At 40.8% G+C, this 15,766-nt stretch overlaps 1 protein-coding gene across 5 annotated transcripts in view; it reads right to left on the bottom strand.

Moving 5' to 3' along the window:
- Nucleotides 1-15,401, bottom strand: part of RPL18 (ribosomal protein L18) — a 21,804-nt gene extending 6,403 nt beyond the window's left edge. The window contains exons 1-8 of one of the 5 annotated variants that reach the window (XM_085045363.1): nucleotides 15,315-15,394; nucleotides 15,063-15,149; nucleotides 12,612-12,719; nucleotides 11,008-11,106; nucleotides 10,587-10,601; nucleotides 9,408-9,516; nucleotides 6,684-6,753; nucleotides 4,703-4,816 (exon numbers count right to left, since the gene is read on the bottom strand). In XM_085045363.1, coding sequence (XP_084901489.1) covers nucleotides 4,741-4,816; nucleotides 6,684-6,753; nucleotides 9,408-9,516; nucleotides 10,587-10,601; nucleotides 11,008-11,106; nucleotides 12,612-12,719; nucleotides 15,063-15,149; nucleotides 15,315-15,317 — 567 coding nt within the window. In that variant the 5' untranslated portion in view covers nucleotides 15,318-15,394 and the 3' untranslated portion in view covers nucleotides 4,703-4,740. Of the gene's footprint in view, nucleotides 1-4,702; nucleotides 4,817-6,683; nucleotides 6,754-9,407; nucleotides 9,532-10,389; nucleotides 10,405-10,586; nucleotides 10,602-11,007; nucleotides 11,107-12,611; nucleotides 12,720-15,062; nucleotides 15,150-15,314 lie in introns of those variants that run through there. The other 4 variants (XM_085045362.1, XM_085045361.1, XM_085045365.1 and 1 more) reach the window with 4 other exon arrangements.
- Nucleotides 15,402-15,766: the final 365 nt, after the last annotated feature.

Raw genomic sequence — 15,766 nt, 5'->3', positions numbered from 1 at the left:
ATTTTGGGGTCTCAGGCTCATTTTGGGGTCCTCGGGGCTTTTTTGGGCTCCTCAGGCTCATTTTGGGGTTCATTTTGGGATCTTCAGGCTAATTTTTGGGGTTATTTGGCTCATTTTGGGGTCAATTTTTGGGATCTTCAGGCTCATTTTGGGGTCCTTGGGGCTTTTTTGGGGTCCTCAGGCTCATTTTGGGGTCACTTTTGGGATCTTCAGGCTCTTTTTGGGGTCGTCGAGCTCATTTTGGGGTCACTTTTGGGGTCCTTGGGGTCATTTTGGGATCCCCCGGGTCTGTTTTGGGGTCCCTTTTGGGGTCTTTGACTCATTTTGGGGTCAATTTTTGGGATCTTCAGGCTCTTTTTGGGGTCCTTGGGGCTTTTTTGGGGTCCTCGGGGTCATTTTGGGATCCCCCGGGTCTGTTTTGGGGTCCCTTTTGGGGTCTCAGACTCATGTTGGGGTCGATTTTGGGGTCCTGGAGCTCATTTTGGGATCCCCAGAATCGTTCTTTGGGGTTTCTGATGGATTTTGGGATCTTCAGAGCCATTTTTGGGGTGTTTCTGGCAGATTTGGGGTTTCCAGACTCATTTTTTGGGGTTTCTGACAGATTTTTGGGTTTTCCAGCCCCATTTTTTGGGGTTTCTGATGGATTTTTGGGGTTTCCAGCCCCATTTTTTTGGGGTTTCTGGCAGATTTTGGGGTTTTCCAGCCCCATTTTTTGGGGTTTCTGACAGATTTGGGTTTTCCAGCCCCATTTTTTGGGGTTTCTGACGGATTTTTGGGTCCCACAGGCGATTTTCCGGATGATTCCACCCGAGGAGCAGAAATCTCTTCCCGAGGATGAAAATTCTCCCCAGAAAAGAGCTGACAAGCTCTGGGCTTATTTCAAGAAGGGCGAAAACGGTGAGGAAACCCCGAAAACATCCCAAAAACATCCCGAAATTTATCCCAAATTTATCCCAAATCCGCCCTGAATCACCCTGAAAAAACTGCACCAAAAAAACCCTAAAAAACCCCAAAAAATCCCGAAAAACCTGTGCTTAAAACACACAAAAAAATCCTTAAATTCATCCCAAATCCACCCCAAAATTCATCCCAAATCCACCCCGAATCACCCCGAAAAGATCATGCAAAAAACCCTAAAAAAACCCTAAAAAAACCCTAAAAAACCCAAAAAAATACCAAAATCCCTGCGCCTTAAAACCTCACAAAACCCTAAATTAATCCCAAAAACTTCCTGGTTTAAAACCCAAAAAAACTCCTGAAATAATCCCGAAAACCTCATGCCTTAAAAACCCTAAAAGCCCTAAAAAAACCCCCAAAAAAATGCCAAAAAAACCCTTTAAATAATCCCAAAACTCTCGTGCCTAAAAATCAACAAAAAAACCTTAAATAACCCCGAAAACCTTGTGCTTTAAAACCCAAAAAAATTATAAAAAACCCCAAAAAATCTGCGCTTTAAAGTCCCCCAAAAAACCCTTAAATAACCCTAAAAATCTCGTGTTTTTAAGTCCCAAAAACCCTAAAATAATCCCCGAAAAAACCTCAAAAATTCCCAAAATTCCTCCAAAATTCCCCCAAAATTCCCCCCAGAAACTTCACAATTTCACCACTTTAAAAAAACCCCAAATCCCCTCAAAATCCCTAAAAATGTCACAATTTCCCCCAAAATTTCCTCCCCTGACACCCAAAAATTTTGGGATTTCACCCCAAATTTTGGGATTTCTAACCCCAAATTTTTCCCCCAAAATCATCACCTGAACTCTCCCAAAATTCCCCCAAATCTCCTCAAAATCACTCTAAATTTCCCATAAAATCACCCCAAATTTCCTCCCCATGACCCCAAAAATTCGGGGATTTCTCCCAAAATATTTTGGGATTTTTACCCAAATTTGGGGATTTTTATCCCAAATTTTAGGGGATTTTTAACCCAAATCTTCCCCCCAAAAATCACCCTAAAATCACCCGAAATTTCCCCCAAAATTTCCTCCCCTGAACCCCAAAACTTTCAGGATTTTTCCCTAAAAATTTCAGGATTTTCCCCCGAAATTTTTCAGGATTTTTACCCCAAAAATATTAGGAATTTTACCCCAAATTTTGGGATTTTTAACTCAAATTTTCCCCCAAAAAATCATTCCAAAATCCCCTAAAATCCCCTAAATTTCCTCCCCTGAAACCCAAAAAATTCAGGATTTTCCCCTAAAAATTTCAGGATTTTTCCCCGAAAATTTTTCGGGATTTTTCAAAAAAAAATTTCAGGATTTTTCCCCAAATTTTGGGATTTTTAACCCAAATTTCCCCCCCAAAAATCATCCCAAAATCCCCTAAATTTCCTCCCCTGAACCCCAAAAATTTGGGGATTTTCCCCTAAAAATTTCGGGATTTTTCCCCAAATTTTGGGATTTTTTAACCCAAATTTTCCCCAAAAAAAATCATCCCAAAATCCCCTAAATTTCCTCCCATGAGCTACAAAAATTTGGGGATTTTCTCTAATAATTTCAGGATTTCTCCCCCAAAACTTCGGGATTTTTCCCAAAAATTTTTAGGATTTTCCCCCAAATTTTGGGATTTTTAACCCAAATCTTCCCCCAAAAAAGTCATCCCAAAATCCCCTAAATTTCCTCCCCTGAAACCCAAAAATTTGGGGATTTTCCCTAAAAATTTCAGGATTTTTCCCTAAAAATTTTGGGATTTTTCCCAAAAAAAATTCAGAAATTTTCCCCAAATTTTGGGATTTTTAACCCAAATCTTCCCCCAAAAAAATCATCCCAAAATCCCCTAAATTTCCTCCCATGAGCTACAAAAATTTGGGGATTTTCTCTAATAATTTCAGGATTTCTCCCCCAAAACTTCGGGATTTTTCCCAAAAATTTTTAGTATTTTTACCCCAAATTTTGGGATTTTTAACCCAAATTTTCCCCTCAAAAATCATCCCAAAATCCCCTAAATTTCCTCCCCTGAAACCCAAAAATTTGGGGATTTTTCCCAAAAAAATTTGGGGATTTCTCCCCCAAAATTTGGGGATTTTTCCCAAAAATTTCGTGTTTTTTCCCCCAAATTTCGTGTTTTTTCCCAAAAATTTCGTGTTTTTTCCCCAAATTTCAGTTTTTTCCCCCAAATTTCACGTTTTTTACCAAAATCTCCCGTTTTCTCCCCAAATCCGCAGACAAGATCGCCGAGGCAGAGTTCATCGACGGCGTGATGAAGAACGACGCGATCATGAGGCTGATCCAATACGAACCCAAAAAATGAGGAAAAAAACCCCAAATTTGGGCAAAAAAACCCCAAAAGGGGGGTGGGGGAGGGGCGGGGAGGGGGGGAGGGGAAATAAAGGAAATCCCCCCAGCTGTGTGTTGGTTTTGGGGCCAAAAATGGGCATTTTGGGCAATTTGGGGGGAAAAATGGAAGTTTTGGGGGGAAAAATGGATTTTTGAGAGGAGGAAAATTGGGATTTTTTGGGGGGAAAAAATGGAAATTTTTTTGGGAAAAATGGATTTTTTTAGAGGAGGAAAATTGGGATTTTTTGGGGGGAAAAAAGGAGATTTTGGGGGAAAAAATGGAAATTTTTGAGGGAAAAAATGGATTTTTAGGAGGAGGGAAATTAGGGTTTTTAAAGAAAAAAAGGGATTTTTTGGGGGTGGAAACTGGAGTTTTTGAGGGGAAAAAATGGAAATTTTTTTGAGGAAAAATGGAAATTTTTGAGGGAAAAATGGAAATTTTTTTGGGGGAAAAAGGGTTTTTTTGGGGGAATTAAAAGGGGAAAATTTGAGGGATTTTTAAGGGAAAAAAAGGATTTTTTGGGGTGGAAATTGGGGTTTTTAAGGGGAAATCAAAAGGATTTTAAGGGGGGAAAAAGGGTTTTTATGGGCAATTTTAAGGGGGAAATTTTAGATTTCTTTAAGGAGAAAAAAAGGATTTTTAAGGGAGGAAAATGTTGGGGGGAAGTTGGGAGTTTTGGGGAGAAAAAAGGATTTTTTTGGGGAAAAAAAGGAGATTTTTTTGGGGAAAAAAAGGGATTTTTTAGGGTGGAATTTCCCATAATTAACCTGATTTTTAGGACATTTTAGGACATTTCTGGGTGATTTTTTGGGGTTGAATTTCTCCCATTAAAGCCAATTTTTGGTGCAATTTCAGCACTTTTTGGGTCACAATTTCTCCCAGTAAAGCTGAATTTTTAGGACAATTTCAGTATTTTTTGGGTCATTTTTTTAGGGTGTTTTCAGATGAAATTTCCCCTGATAAACTGAATTTTTGGGGCATTTTTGGGTCGATTTTTTTGGGTTTTTTTCAGATGGAATTTCCCCCAATAATTAGAATTTTTTGGCCATTTTTGGGTGGATTTTTTGGGGTTTTTTTCAGATGAAATTTCCCCCAATAATTTGTATTTTTTTGACATTTTTGGGTCATTTTTTGGGGTTTTTTCAGATGAAAGTTCCCCCAATAAACTGAATTTTTGGGTCAATTTTTAAGGGTTTTTTCAGACGAAATTTCCCCCAATAAATTGAGGTTTTGGGGCATTTTTGGGTCGATTTTTTGGGGTTTTTTCAGATGAAATTTCCCCCAATAAATTGAATTTTTTGGCCATTTTTAGGTCGATTTTTTTAGGGTTTTTCAGGTTTGAATTTCCCCCAATAATTTGAATTTTTTGGGCCATTTTTGGATGGATTTTTTCGGGTTTTCCTGTGTGTTTCTCATCACTCAGAGGCAGTTTTTGGTGTGAAAATTGGGTTTTTATTGGTTTTCCCCTCAGTTCTTGTATCCTCTGCTGGCTCTTCTGCCCCGAGCTCGCTCGAACTTGGGGCCCTTGGAGCGAACGTAGGGCCTGGGGGGAGATTTGGGGTTAGAAATGGGGAAAAAACCCCAAAAATGGGGAAAAAAAACCCAAAATGGGGCAGAAAACCCCAAAGGTGAAGCAACAAGCCCAAAAAAATGGGGCAGAAAACCCAAAAAATGGGCAAAAAACCCCCAAAAATCAAAGCCAGGAACCCCAGAAATCCCAAAATCCCACAAAATCAAACCAAAGAATCCCAAAAACCCCAAAAAATTAAACTCAAGAACCCCAAAATGCCAAAAAATCAACCCAGGAATCAAAACAAACAAAAAAAAATCAAACCCAGAAACCCCAAAAAAGCCAAACCCAGAAACCCCAAAAGCTAAAAAATTGAACCCAGAAACCCCAAAAACCCCAAAAAATCACACCCAGGAAGCCCAAAAACCCCAAATGGAGATCAAAATCCCAAAAAATCAAACCCAGAAACCCCAAAAAGCCAAAAAAATCAAACCCAGCAATCCCAAAACCCCAAAATTTCAAACCCAGGAATCCCAAAAAATCAAACCCAGGAACCCAAAATCCCAAAAAATTTAACCCAGAAACCCCAAAAACCCAAAGAAATCAAACCCAGCAGTCTTAAAAACCCAAAAAATCAAACCCAGGAATCCCAAAATGGAGACCAAAATCCCAAAAGATCAAACCCAGAAACCCCAAAATCCCCAAAAAATCAAACCAAAGAATCCCAAAAACCCTAAATGAAAAATAAAAACCCAAAAAATAAAATCCAGGAATCCCTAAATCCCAAAAAATCAAACCCAGGAATCCCAAAAGGAGACCAAAACCCAAAAAAATCAAACCCAGGAATCCCAAAAACCCCAAAAAATTAAACCCAGAAAACCCAAAACCCCAAAAAATCAAACCCAGAAACCCCAAAAAGTTAAAAAATCAAACCCAGGAACCCCCAAAACCCAAAATTTCAAACCCAGGAATCCCAAAACCCCCAAAATTCAAACCCAGAAACCCCAAAATCCCAAAAAACCGAACCCAGGAACCCCAAAAATATTTCCCAAAATCCCATCAATTCCCCCCAAATTCCTCCAGGATCTCCAAAATCCCGTGAATTCCCAAAAATCCCCCAAATTTCCCCCAAAGTCACAACCAGAACTCCCAAAAATCCCCTAAATCTCCCCTAAAAATTCCCTTTAAAATCCCCCAAACCTCAAATTTCCCCCAAAATCCCCAAATTTTGCCCCAAAATCCCATAAATCTCCCCAAGAATTCTCCCAAAACCCCAAAAATCCACCAAAAAATCCCCAAATTTCCCCCAAAAAAACCCTAAATTCCCTCCAAACTCCCCATAAACTCACCCCAAACCCCACAAATCTCCCAAATTTCCCAAAAAAATCCCATAAATTCCCTTTAAAATCCCCCAAACCCCAAAACTTCCCCCCAAATGCCATAAAATTCTGCCCCAAAATCCCCAAATTTCCCCCAAAATCCCCATAAAAATCCCCCAAAATCCCATCAATTGCCCCAAATCCCAACTTTTGCCCCAAATCTCATAAATCTCCCCAGAATTTGCTAAAACCCAAAAATCCACCAAAAATCCCAAATTTCCCCCAAAACCCCAAAAATTCTCTCCAAATTCCCCATAAAATCCCCAAACCCCACAAATCCCCAAAATTTCCCCAAAAACCCCCAAATTTCCCCAAAATTCCCTAAAATCCCATAAATCTCCCTAAGAATTGCCCCAAAACCCCAAAAATCCACCAAAAATCCCCAAATTTCTCCCCAAAATCCCCAAATTTTGCCCCAAATTCCCTCCAAATTCACCCCAAACTCCCCATAAAATCCCATAAATTTCCCCAAAATCCCCCAAATTTCCCCAAAACCCCATAAATTTCCCCAAATCCCATACTTGGTGTGGCTGTGAGGAGTTCCCGGCGCTTTGCCGAAGTGTCGATAAACCTCCCGAGCCTTGCGAGGGCCTGAGGGGAAAAAATGGGGAAAAAAATGGGATTTTGGGGAAATTTGGGGGATTTGGGGATCATTTGGGGGATTTGGGGGAAAAACGGGATTTTAGGGAAAAAATGGGAAATTTGGGGGAACAAATGGGGATTTTTGGGGAAAAAAATGGGGATTTTGGGGAAAAAATGGGGATTTTGGAAAATGGAATTTAAGGAAAAATGGGATTTTGGGGAAATTTGGGGGATTTTGGATCTTGAGGATTTTGGGGATCATTCGGGATTTGAAGTGAGGAAAATGGGGATTTAGGGGAAAAAAAGGGATTTTGGGGGAAAAATTGGGATTTTGGGGGAAAAGTGAAGAGATTTTAGGGGAAAAAATGGGGATTTTGGGAAAATTTGGGGAAATTGGGAATTTTGGGGATCATCTGGGGATTTGGGGGAAAATTGGGGGAAAATTAGGGATTTTGGGGGATTTTAGGGGAAAAATTGGAGTTTGGGGAAAAAATTGGGATTTTGGGAAGGAGAAATTTAAGGGAAAAAATGGGGATTTTGGGGATATGTGGGAATTTAGGGATAATTTGATTTTGGGGATCATTTGGGGATTTGGGGGAAAATTGGGGAAAATGAGGGGATTTTAGGGGAAAATTGGGGGAAAATTGGGAATTTTGGGGTAATTTGGGGTTTGGGAAATTGAGGGGAAAAAATGGGGATTTTGGGGAAAAAATGGGGATTTTAGGGGGGAAATGGTGATTTCAGAAGGAAAAATGAGGTATTTTGGGGGAAAATTTGAAGATTTAGGGGAAAAAAATTGGGGAATTTTGGGGCAACATTTGGGGATTTGGAGGGGAAATTTGGGAGGAAAATGGGGATTTTGGGAAATTTGGGAAATTTGGGATAATTTAGGGGATTTGGGGGGAAAAAATGGGGATTTTGGAGGAAAATTGGGATTTTTTGGGGGAAAAATTAGGATTTGAAGGAAAAATTAATTTAAGGGAAAATTTAAGGGAATTTTGGGGAAACTTGAGTGGAACTTTGGGGTAATTTGATGTAATTTGATGATAATTTCACTGCAATTTTAGGGATTTTTTTAATGATGTATTTGGTGATTTTTTGGGAATTTTTTCAGTGATTTCCTCTGAGGTTTTTGGGGTAATTTGGGGTTTTTCCTTTGCCCTTTTGGGGTCGTTTTGGGATAATTTAGTGATAAATTCACTGGAATTTTTGGGATTTTTTTTTTATTTTTTCAGGGATTTTTTCAGTGATTTTCTCAGGGATTTTTTGGGGTTAAATTTAGGATATTTTGGGGTTTTTTCCTCACCTGAGAGCAGCACTGTCCCTTTGCCCTTGGGGATCATTTTGGGACAATTTGATGTAATTTTATAATAATTTCACTGACATTTTTGGGGCTTTTTTTGGGATTTTTTCAGGAATTTTTTTAGGTTAAATTTGGGATATTTTGGGGTTTTTCCTCACCTGAGAGCAGCACTGTCCCCTTGCCCTTTGGGGCTCATTTTGGGTTAATTTATTATAATTTCACTGATTTTTTGGGGATTTTTTCAGGATTTTTTCAGGGATTTTTCTAGGGATTTTTTTGGGTTAAATTTGGGGGTTTTTGGGTTTTTTCCTCACCTGAGAGCAGCACTGTCCCTTTGCCCTTAGAGGTCATTTTGGGCTAAATTTATCATAATTTCACTGATTTTTTTGGGATTTTGGGGGGATTTTTTCAGGGATTTTCAGAGATTTTTCTGGGGATTTTTTTGGGTTAAATTTAGGATATTTTGGGGTTTTTTCCTCACCTGAGAGCAGCACTGTCCCCTTGCCCTTGGGGCTCATTTTGGGTTAATTTATTATAATTTCACTGATTTTTTTGGGATTTTTTGGGGGATTTTTTCAGGAATTTTCCAGCCATTTTCTCAGGGATTTTCAGAGATTTTTCTGGGGATTTTTTTGGGTTAAATTTGGGGTATTTTTGGGTTTTTCCTCACCTGAGAGCAGCACTGTCCCTTTGCCCTTAGGGGTCATTTTGGGACAATTTAATGTAATTTTATCATAATTTCACTGATTTTTTTGGGATTTTTTCAGGGATTTTTTTAGGGATTTTTCTGGGGATTTTTTTGGGTTAAATTTAGGATATTTTGGGGTTTTTTCCTCACCTGAGAGCAGCACTGTCCCCTTGCCCTTGGGGGTCATTTTGGGTTAAATTTAATGTAATTTCACTGATTTTTTGGGGATTTTTGGGGGATTTTTTGGGGATTTTTCTGGGGATTTTTTTGGGTTAAATTTGGGGTATTTTGGGGTTTTTTCCTCACCTGAGAGCAGCACTGTCCCCTTGCCCTTGGGGGTCATTTTGGGTTAATTTAATGTAATTTTATAATAATTTCACTGACTTTTTCGGGATTTTTTTGGGGATTTTTTGGGGGATTTTTTCAGGAATTTTTAGGGAAGTTCTCTGGGGATTTTTTTGGGTTAAATTTGGGGTATTTTGGGGTTTTTCCTCACCTGAGAGCAGCACTTGTCCCCTTGCCCTTGGGGCTCATTTTGGGACAATTTAATGTAATTTTATCATAATTTCACTGATTTTTTTGGGATTTTTGGGGGATTTTTTCAGGGATTTTCAGGGATTTTTCTGGGGATTTTTTTGGGTTAAATTTAGGATATTTTGGGGTTTTCCTCACCTGAGAGCAGCACTGTGCCCTTGCCCTTGGGGGTCACCATGGCCAGCTGGTCAAAGGTCAGAATTGAACCTCCAGACTTGAGAATTCGAGTTCTGGCGCCGCGAGTGACTCTGAGAGCACAGAGCTGAAAATACAAAATAATCAGCCCAAAATTAGCCAAAATCACCTGAAATCAGCCCAAAATCAGTGACCCTCAGAGCACAGAGCTCAAAAAATCGGAAATTAACCCAAAAATTAACCAAAATTATCCAAAATCAGTGACTCTGAGAGCACAGAGCTGAAAATAGAGAAAATTAACCCAAAAATGAACCAAAATCACCTGAAATCAGCCCAAAATCAGTGACCCTCAGAGCACAGAGCTGAAAAAATGGGAAATTAACCCAAAATTAGCTGAAATCAGCCCAAAATAACCCAAAATCAGTGACCCTGAGAGCACAGAGCTGAAAAAATGGGAAATTAACCCAAAAATTAGCCAAAATCACCTGAAATCAGCCCAAAATCAGTGACCCTGAGAGCACAGAGCTGAAAATAGAGAAAATCAGCCCAAAAATAGCCAAAATCACCCGAAATCAGCCCAAAATCAGTGACTCTGAGAGCACAGAGCTGGAAAAATGGGAAATTAACCCAAAAATTAACCAAAATTAGCCAAAATCACCTGAAATCACCCAAAATCAGTGACCCTCAGAGCACAGAGCTGAAAATGCAGGAAATTAACCCAAAAATGAACCAAAATCACCTGAAATCAGTGACTCTGAGAGCACAGAGCTGAAATACAAAATAATCAGCCCAAAATTAGCCAAAATCACCCAAAATCAGTGACCCTGAGAGCACAGAGCTGAAAAAATGGGAAATTAACCCAAAAATTAACCAAAATCAGCTGAAATCAGCCCAAAATCAGTGACCCTCAGGGCACAGAGCTGAAAACCAAAAAATTAACCCAAAATTAGCTGAAATCAGCCTAAAATAACCCAAAATCAGTGACCCTGAGGGCACAGAGCTGGAAATGCAAAAAATTAACCCAAAAATCACCTGAAATCAGCCCAAAATGAACCAAAATCATCAAAAATAATAAAAAAAATCACCCAAAATCAGTGACCCTGAGAGCACAGAGCTAAAAAAACGGGAAATTAACCCAAAAATGAACCAAAATCACCTGAAATCAGCCCAAAAATCAGTGACCCTGAGAGCACAGAGCTGGAAACACAGGAAATTAACCCAAAAATCAGCCTAAAATTATCCAAAAATCAGCCCAAAAATCACCAAAATAACCCAAAATCAGCCCAAAAATCACCCAAAATCAGCCCAAAAATCAGTCCAAAATTCACCCAAAAATGATCCAAAATTAGGCAGAAAATCACCCCAAAATCACCCAAAAATCACCCAAAATCAGGCAAAAAAATCACCCAAAATTACCCCAAAAAACCCCCAAAATTAAAAAAAAAAACCCCAAAACTCCCCCCAAAAAAATGCCAAAACTCCCAAAAAAACCCCAAAAATTTGAATAAAAACCACTTAAAATCCCCCAAAAAAACCCCAAAATTCCCCAAACCCACCCTGAATTTCCCCAAATTTCCCAAAATCCCCCAAATTTGGGTCACACCTTGAGTTTGGGCACCTCCTGGATCCTGACATCGTCTGTCACTGTCCCAACAACCACTGCAGTTTTGTCACCTCGGCCAGGTTTCTTCATCATCCTGATCTGGGGGAGGAAATATCCCAAAAATACCAAAATTCCATGGGAATGAACCCAAAAATTCCTGGGAATGAACCCAAAAATTCCTGGGAATGAACCCAAAAATCTGGGAGAGGAAATCCCAAAAAATACCAAAATTTGGAGGGAAAAAATTCAGGGAATTCACCCAAAAATTTGTGGGAATTATCACAAAAATTCCTGGGAATTCACCCCAAAAAATGTGGGAAAATTCACCCAAAAATTCCTGGGAATAAACCCAAAAATTCCTGGGAATGAACCCAAAAATCTGGGAGGGAAAAACCCCAAAAAATACCAACATTTAGGGGGAAAAAACCCAAAAAATTGGGGGAACTCACCCAAAAAATTGTGGGAATTATCACAAAAATTCCTGGGAATTCACCCTAAAATTCCTGGGAATTCACCCAAAAATCTGGGAGAGGAAATCCCAAAAAATACCAAATTTTAGAGGGAAAAACCCCAAAAAATTCAGGGAATTCACCCAAAAATTTGTGGGAATAAACCCCAAAAATTCCTGGGAATTCACCCAAAAAAATGTGGGAAAATTCACCCAAAAATTCCTGGGAATAAACCCAAAAATCTGGGAGAGCAAATCCCAAAAATACCAAAATTCCATGGGAATGAACCCAAAAAATTGGAGGAATTCACCCAAAAATTCCTGGGAATTCACTCAAAAAATTGTGGGAATTATCACAAAAATTCCTGGGAATTAAACCAAAAATCTGGGAGAGGAAATCCCAAAAAATACCAAATTTTGGGGGGAAAAACCCCAAAAAATTGTGGGAATTATCACAAAAATTCCTGGGACTTCACCCAGAATTTCCTGGGAATTCACCCAAAAAATTGGGAAAAATCACCCAAAAATTCCTGGGAATAAACCCCCAAAAAATTCTGAAAGTTCCACAGGAAGACTCCCAAAAAATCCCCAAAATTTTGGGAGAATTCACCCAAAAAATTCAGGGAATTCACCCAAAAATTATGGGAATTAACCCAAAAATTTGGGGGAATTATCACAAAAATTTGGGGGAATTAACCCTGAAATTCCATTAAAAAAAGGAAAAATTCTATGGGAAAAAAAACCCCAAAAAATCCAAAATTTTGGGGAAATTAACCCAAAAATTTGTGGGAATGATCACAAAAATTTGTGGGAATAAACCCTGAAAAAATCGGAAAATTTCATGGGAAAACTCCCAAAAAAATCCATGAAAAATTTTATAATTTCTCCAGCAATCCCAGGAATCCCCAAATCTCCGATTTTGGGGCTAAATGTGGCAATTTTGGGATTTCGGGAGGAAAAATTTAATATTTTGGAAGGAAAACTGAAGATTTCGGGAGGAAAAATTGGATTTCTGAGGAGAAAAATTCAAGATTTTTGGTGGAAAACTCGAGAATTTTGGGGTTTTTCAGAACAGGAAAAATTCCAGGAACATCAGGGAATTTCCTGTGATTTCCCAGGTGTGTTTTTGGGGTGAATTTGGGGGTTTTTGGCTCACCAGGCGGGACAGAGCCAGCGGGGGTCGGTTGGTTCTGCTCATGAAAAGCCTTTTCAGGATCACCTTGTTGAAAGGAGAGTTGGTGCGACGAGCCAGGAAGCGGTAGAGCTGGAATTGGGGACAGAAACAGGGAAATTGGGAAAATTCGGAGAGAAAAATCATAAATTTGGGGGAATTCGGGGTGGAACTGGGGAGAGAAACAGGGAATTCGGGGAGAAAATGGGGAGAAAAACAAGGAATTCGGGAAAATTCAGGGTGGAAACGGGAAAAAATTATAATTTCGGGAAAATTCGGGGTGAGAAATTGTAAATTTGGGAAAATTCGGGGTGGAAATGGGGAAATTCGGGGGAAAAATGGGAAAATTTGGGGAAATTCGGGGTGAAAATGGGGAGAAAAACAGGAAATTCGGGAAAATTTGGGGTGGAAATTAGAAATTTGGGAAAATTGGGGCTGAGAATTAGAAATTTGGGGAAATTCGGGGAGAAAAACAATGAATTCAGGAAAATTGGGGGAGAAAAAAGGGGAAAAATTATAAATTTGGGGAAATTCGGGGTGGAATTGGGGAGAAAAACAGGGAATTTGGGGAAATTCAGGGTGGAAATTGTAAATTCGGGAAAATTGGGGGTGGAAATGGGGAAATTTGGGGAAAAAATGGGAAAATTTGGGGAAATTCGGGGTGAAAATGGGGAAAATTTGGGGAGAAAATGGGGAAAAAGGTGAAAATTTGGAGTGAAAAAGGGGAAATTGGGGAAAATTCGGGGTGGAAATGGGGAAAAAACGGGAAATTTTGGGAAAATTCAGAGTGGAAATGGGAAAATTTGTGGAAATTCAGGGAGGGAATGGGGAAATTCGTGAAAATTTGGGATGGAAATAGGAAAATTTGGGAAAATTGGGGGGGAAAATGGGGAAGTTGGGGGAAATTCGGAGTGAAAATGGAAACATTGGGGAAAATTCGGGGGAAAAAATGGTGAAATTGGGGAAAATTCGGGGTGCAAATGGCAGAATTTGGGGAAATTCGGGGAAAAAAATGGGGAAATTCGGGGTGGAAATGAGGAAAAAATGGGAAATTTGGAGTGAAAATTGGTAAAAATTGGGAAAAAATGGGAAAAATTGGGACAATTCGGGGTGGGAATGGGAAAATTCGTGGTGGAAATAGAAAAAAATGGGAAAAATCGGGAAAATTCAGGGTGGGAATGAAAAAATCGGGATGAAAACGGGAAAATTTGGGATGAAATTCGGAGAAATTGGGGATGAAAATGAGGAAAAAGAGGAAATTCGGGCGAAATCGGAGTTAGGTAGAGAAAAAGATTAAAAAGTGGGAAAAATCAGGAGGAAAATGAGTTTGTGAGGCAAAAACTGAACCGGAAAAACAGGAAAAACCGGGAAAATGGGGAAAAAAAGGGAAAATCGGGAGGAACCGGAGCGATTTTTGTGAGGGGATTGAGATAAATATCGCGAAAATTGGGGGAAAAAAATGGGAAAAATCGGGAAAAATGGGAAAAACGGGGAGAAACCGGAGCGACTTTCGTGAGGGAACTGAGGTAAATCCTGGGAAAATCGCGGAAAAAATGGGAAAAAGGGAAAACCGGGGAAGCTCCCGTGAGGGAATTGAGGCCAAAACCGGGAAATTGGGGGAAAATGGGGAAAAATGGGGAAAAATCGGCAAAAATCGGGAAAGCGGGAAAGAACTGAGGAGTTACCGGAGCGACTTTCGTGAGGGGATTGAGGTAAAAACTGGAAAAATCGGGGAAAAAAATGGGGAAAATCGGGAAAAATCGGGGAAAAATGGGAAAATGGAAAGGAACCGGAGAGACTTTCGTGAGGGGATTGAGATAAAAAACGGGAAAATAGGAGAAAAAATGGGGGAAAATGAATAAAACGGGAAAACCGGGAGGAACCGGAGAGACTTTCGTGAGGGGATTGAGATAAAGAACGGGAAAATTGGGGAAAAAATGGGAAAAATCGGGGATAAATGGGGAAAAATGGAAAATGGAAAGGAACCGGAGCGACTTTCGTGAGGGGATCGATGCCAATGGCGGGAAAATTGGGAAAAAATGGTGAAAATGGGGAAAAATCGGGGGAAAATGGAGAAAACCGGGAAGAACCGGAGCGACTTTCGTATGGGCATTCAGAAAAAGAACGGGAAAATTGGGGAAAAAATGGGAAAAATCGGGAAAAATAGGAAAAAAGGAAAAACCGGGAAGGAACCGGGGAAGCTCCCGTGAGGGAACTGAGACCAAGACCGGCAAAATCGGGAAAAATCGGAAAAAATCGGGGAAAATGGGGAAAATCGGGGAGGAACCGGAGAGACTTTCGTGAGGGGATCGCTGCCGGGGTGGATCCGGTAGAACCGGGGATGATTTATCGGTAAAACCGAGAATGATTCCGGTACAACCGAAGGTAAATCCGGTAAACCCGAAGGTAAATCCGGTAACCCCGAGCTCGCCTCACCTTGACGAGCAGCCGCAGGTAGATGTCCTGGCTCTTGGGCTCCTTCCGCCGCACCTTGCGGTCCCGGTCGTGGCGAATGTCGATTCCCTGAGGGGACAGCGAGCCCGGTCAGCGCGGGGAGCCATCGGCCGCTCCCACCCCGCCACAGCGGCTCCCATCGGGCCTGCCCGACATCCCCGCGGCGCCGCGGGCTGTCCCCGAGCCGCGCCGGCGGCGGATGGAGGCGGATTGGGGATTATCCGGTGAACTCACCATGGCGGCGAACGAGGAGAGAGGAGGGAGCGCGGCTGGCGCGGGGGGTTATGGGAGACCAGCGAGACTTCCGGTGCGCGGCGGAAGCTCCGGTTCGAACCGGAAGTGAGTGCGCGCTGTCCGCCGGGCTCTATGGTGCTGGAGGACCGAGCCGGTCTGAGTCCGCCGGGTAATTAACGAGCGCCGCTAATTAATTGTTTTAATTATTATTTGTTTATTGACGCTGTACGAATTCCCCTCCCCCACCGCGGCCCCTCCCATCGCTCCCAAAATTCCCATTTTTTCCCCTTTATTTAAAAAAAAGTCTAATTATTTTAATTATCTGTTTATTAATTAATCAATCAATGCATACAAAATCCCCTCCCCCACCCCGCAGTCCCGCGCGCCGGGGGGGGTTGGTGGGGGGAGGGGCGGTAAAGTGGTCAAAGTGCTGAGGGGGGGAGGGGCGGGGA

The sequence above is a fragment of the Lichenostomus cassidix genome, unplaced genomic scaffold (assembly GCF_008360975.1).
Source record: "Lichenostomus cassidix isolate B80296 unplaced genomic scaffold, HeHo_3.0 HiC_scaffold_38, whole genome shotgun sequence".
Taxonomy (NCBI): domain Eukaryota; kingdom Metazoa; phylum Chordata; class Aves; order Passeriformes; family Meliphagidae; genus Lichenostomus; species Lichenostomus cassidix.
The sequence above is the reverse complement of the archived record's forward strand: the minus strand, read 5'-3'. Positions and strand labels throughout refer to the sequence as shown.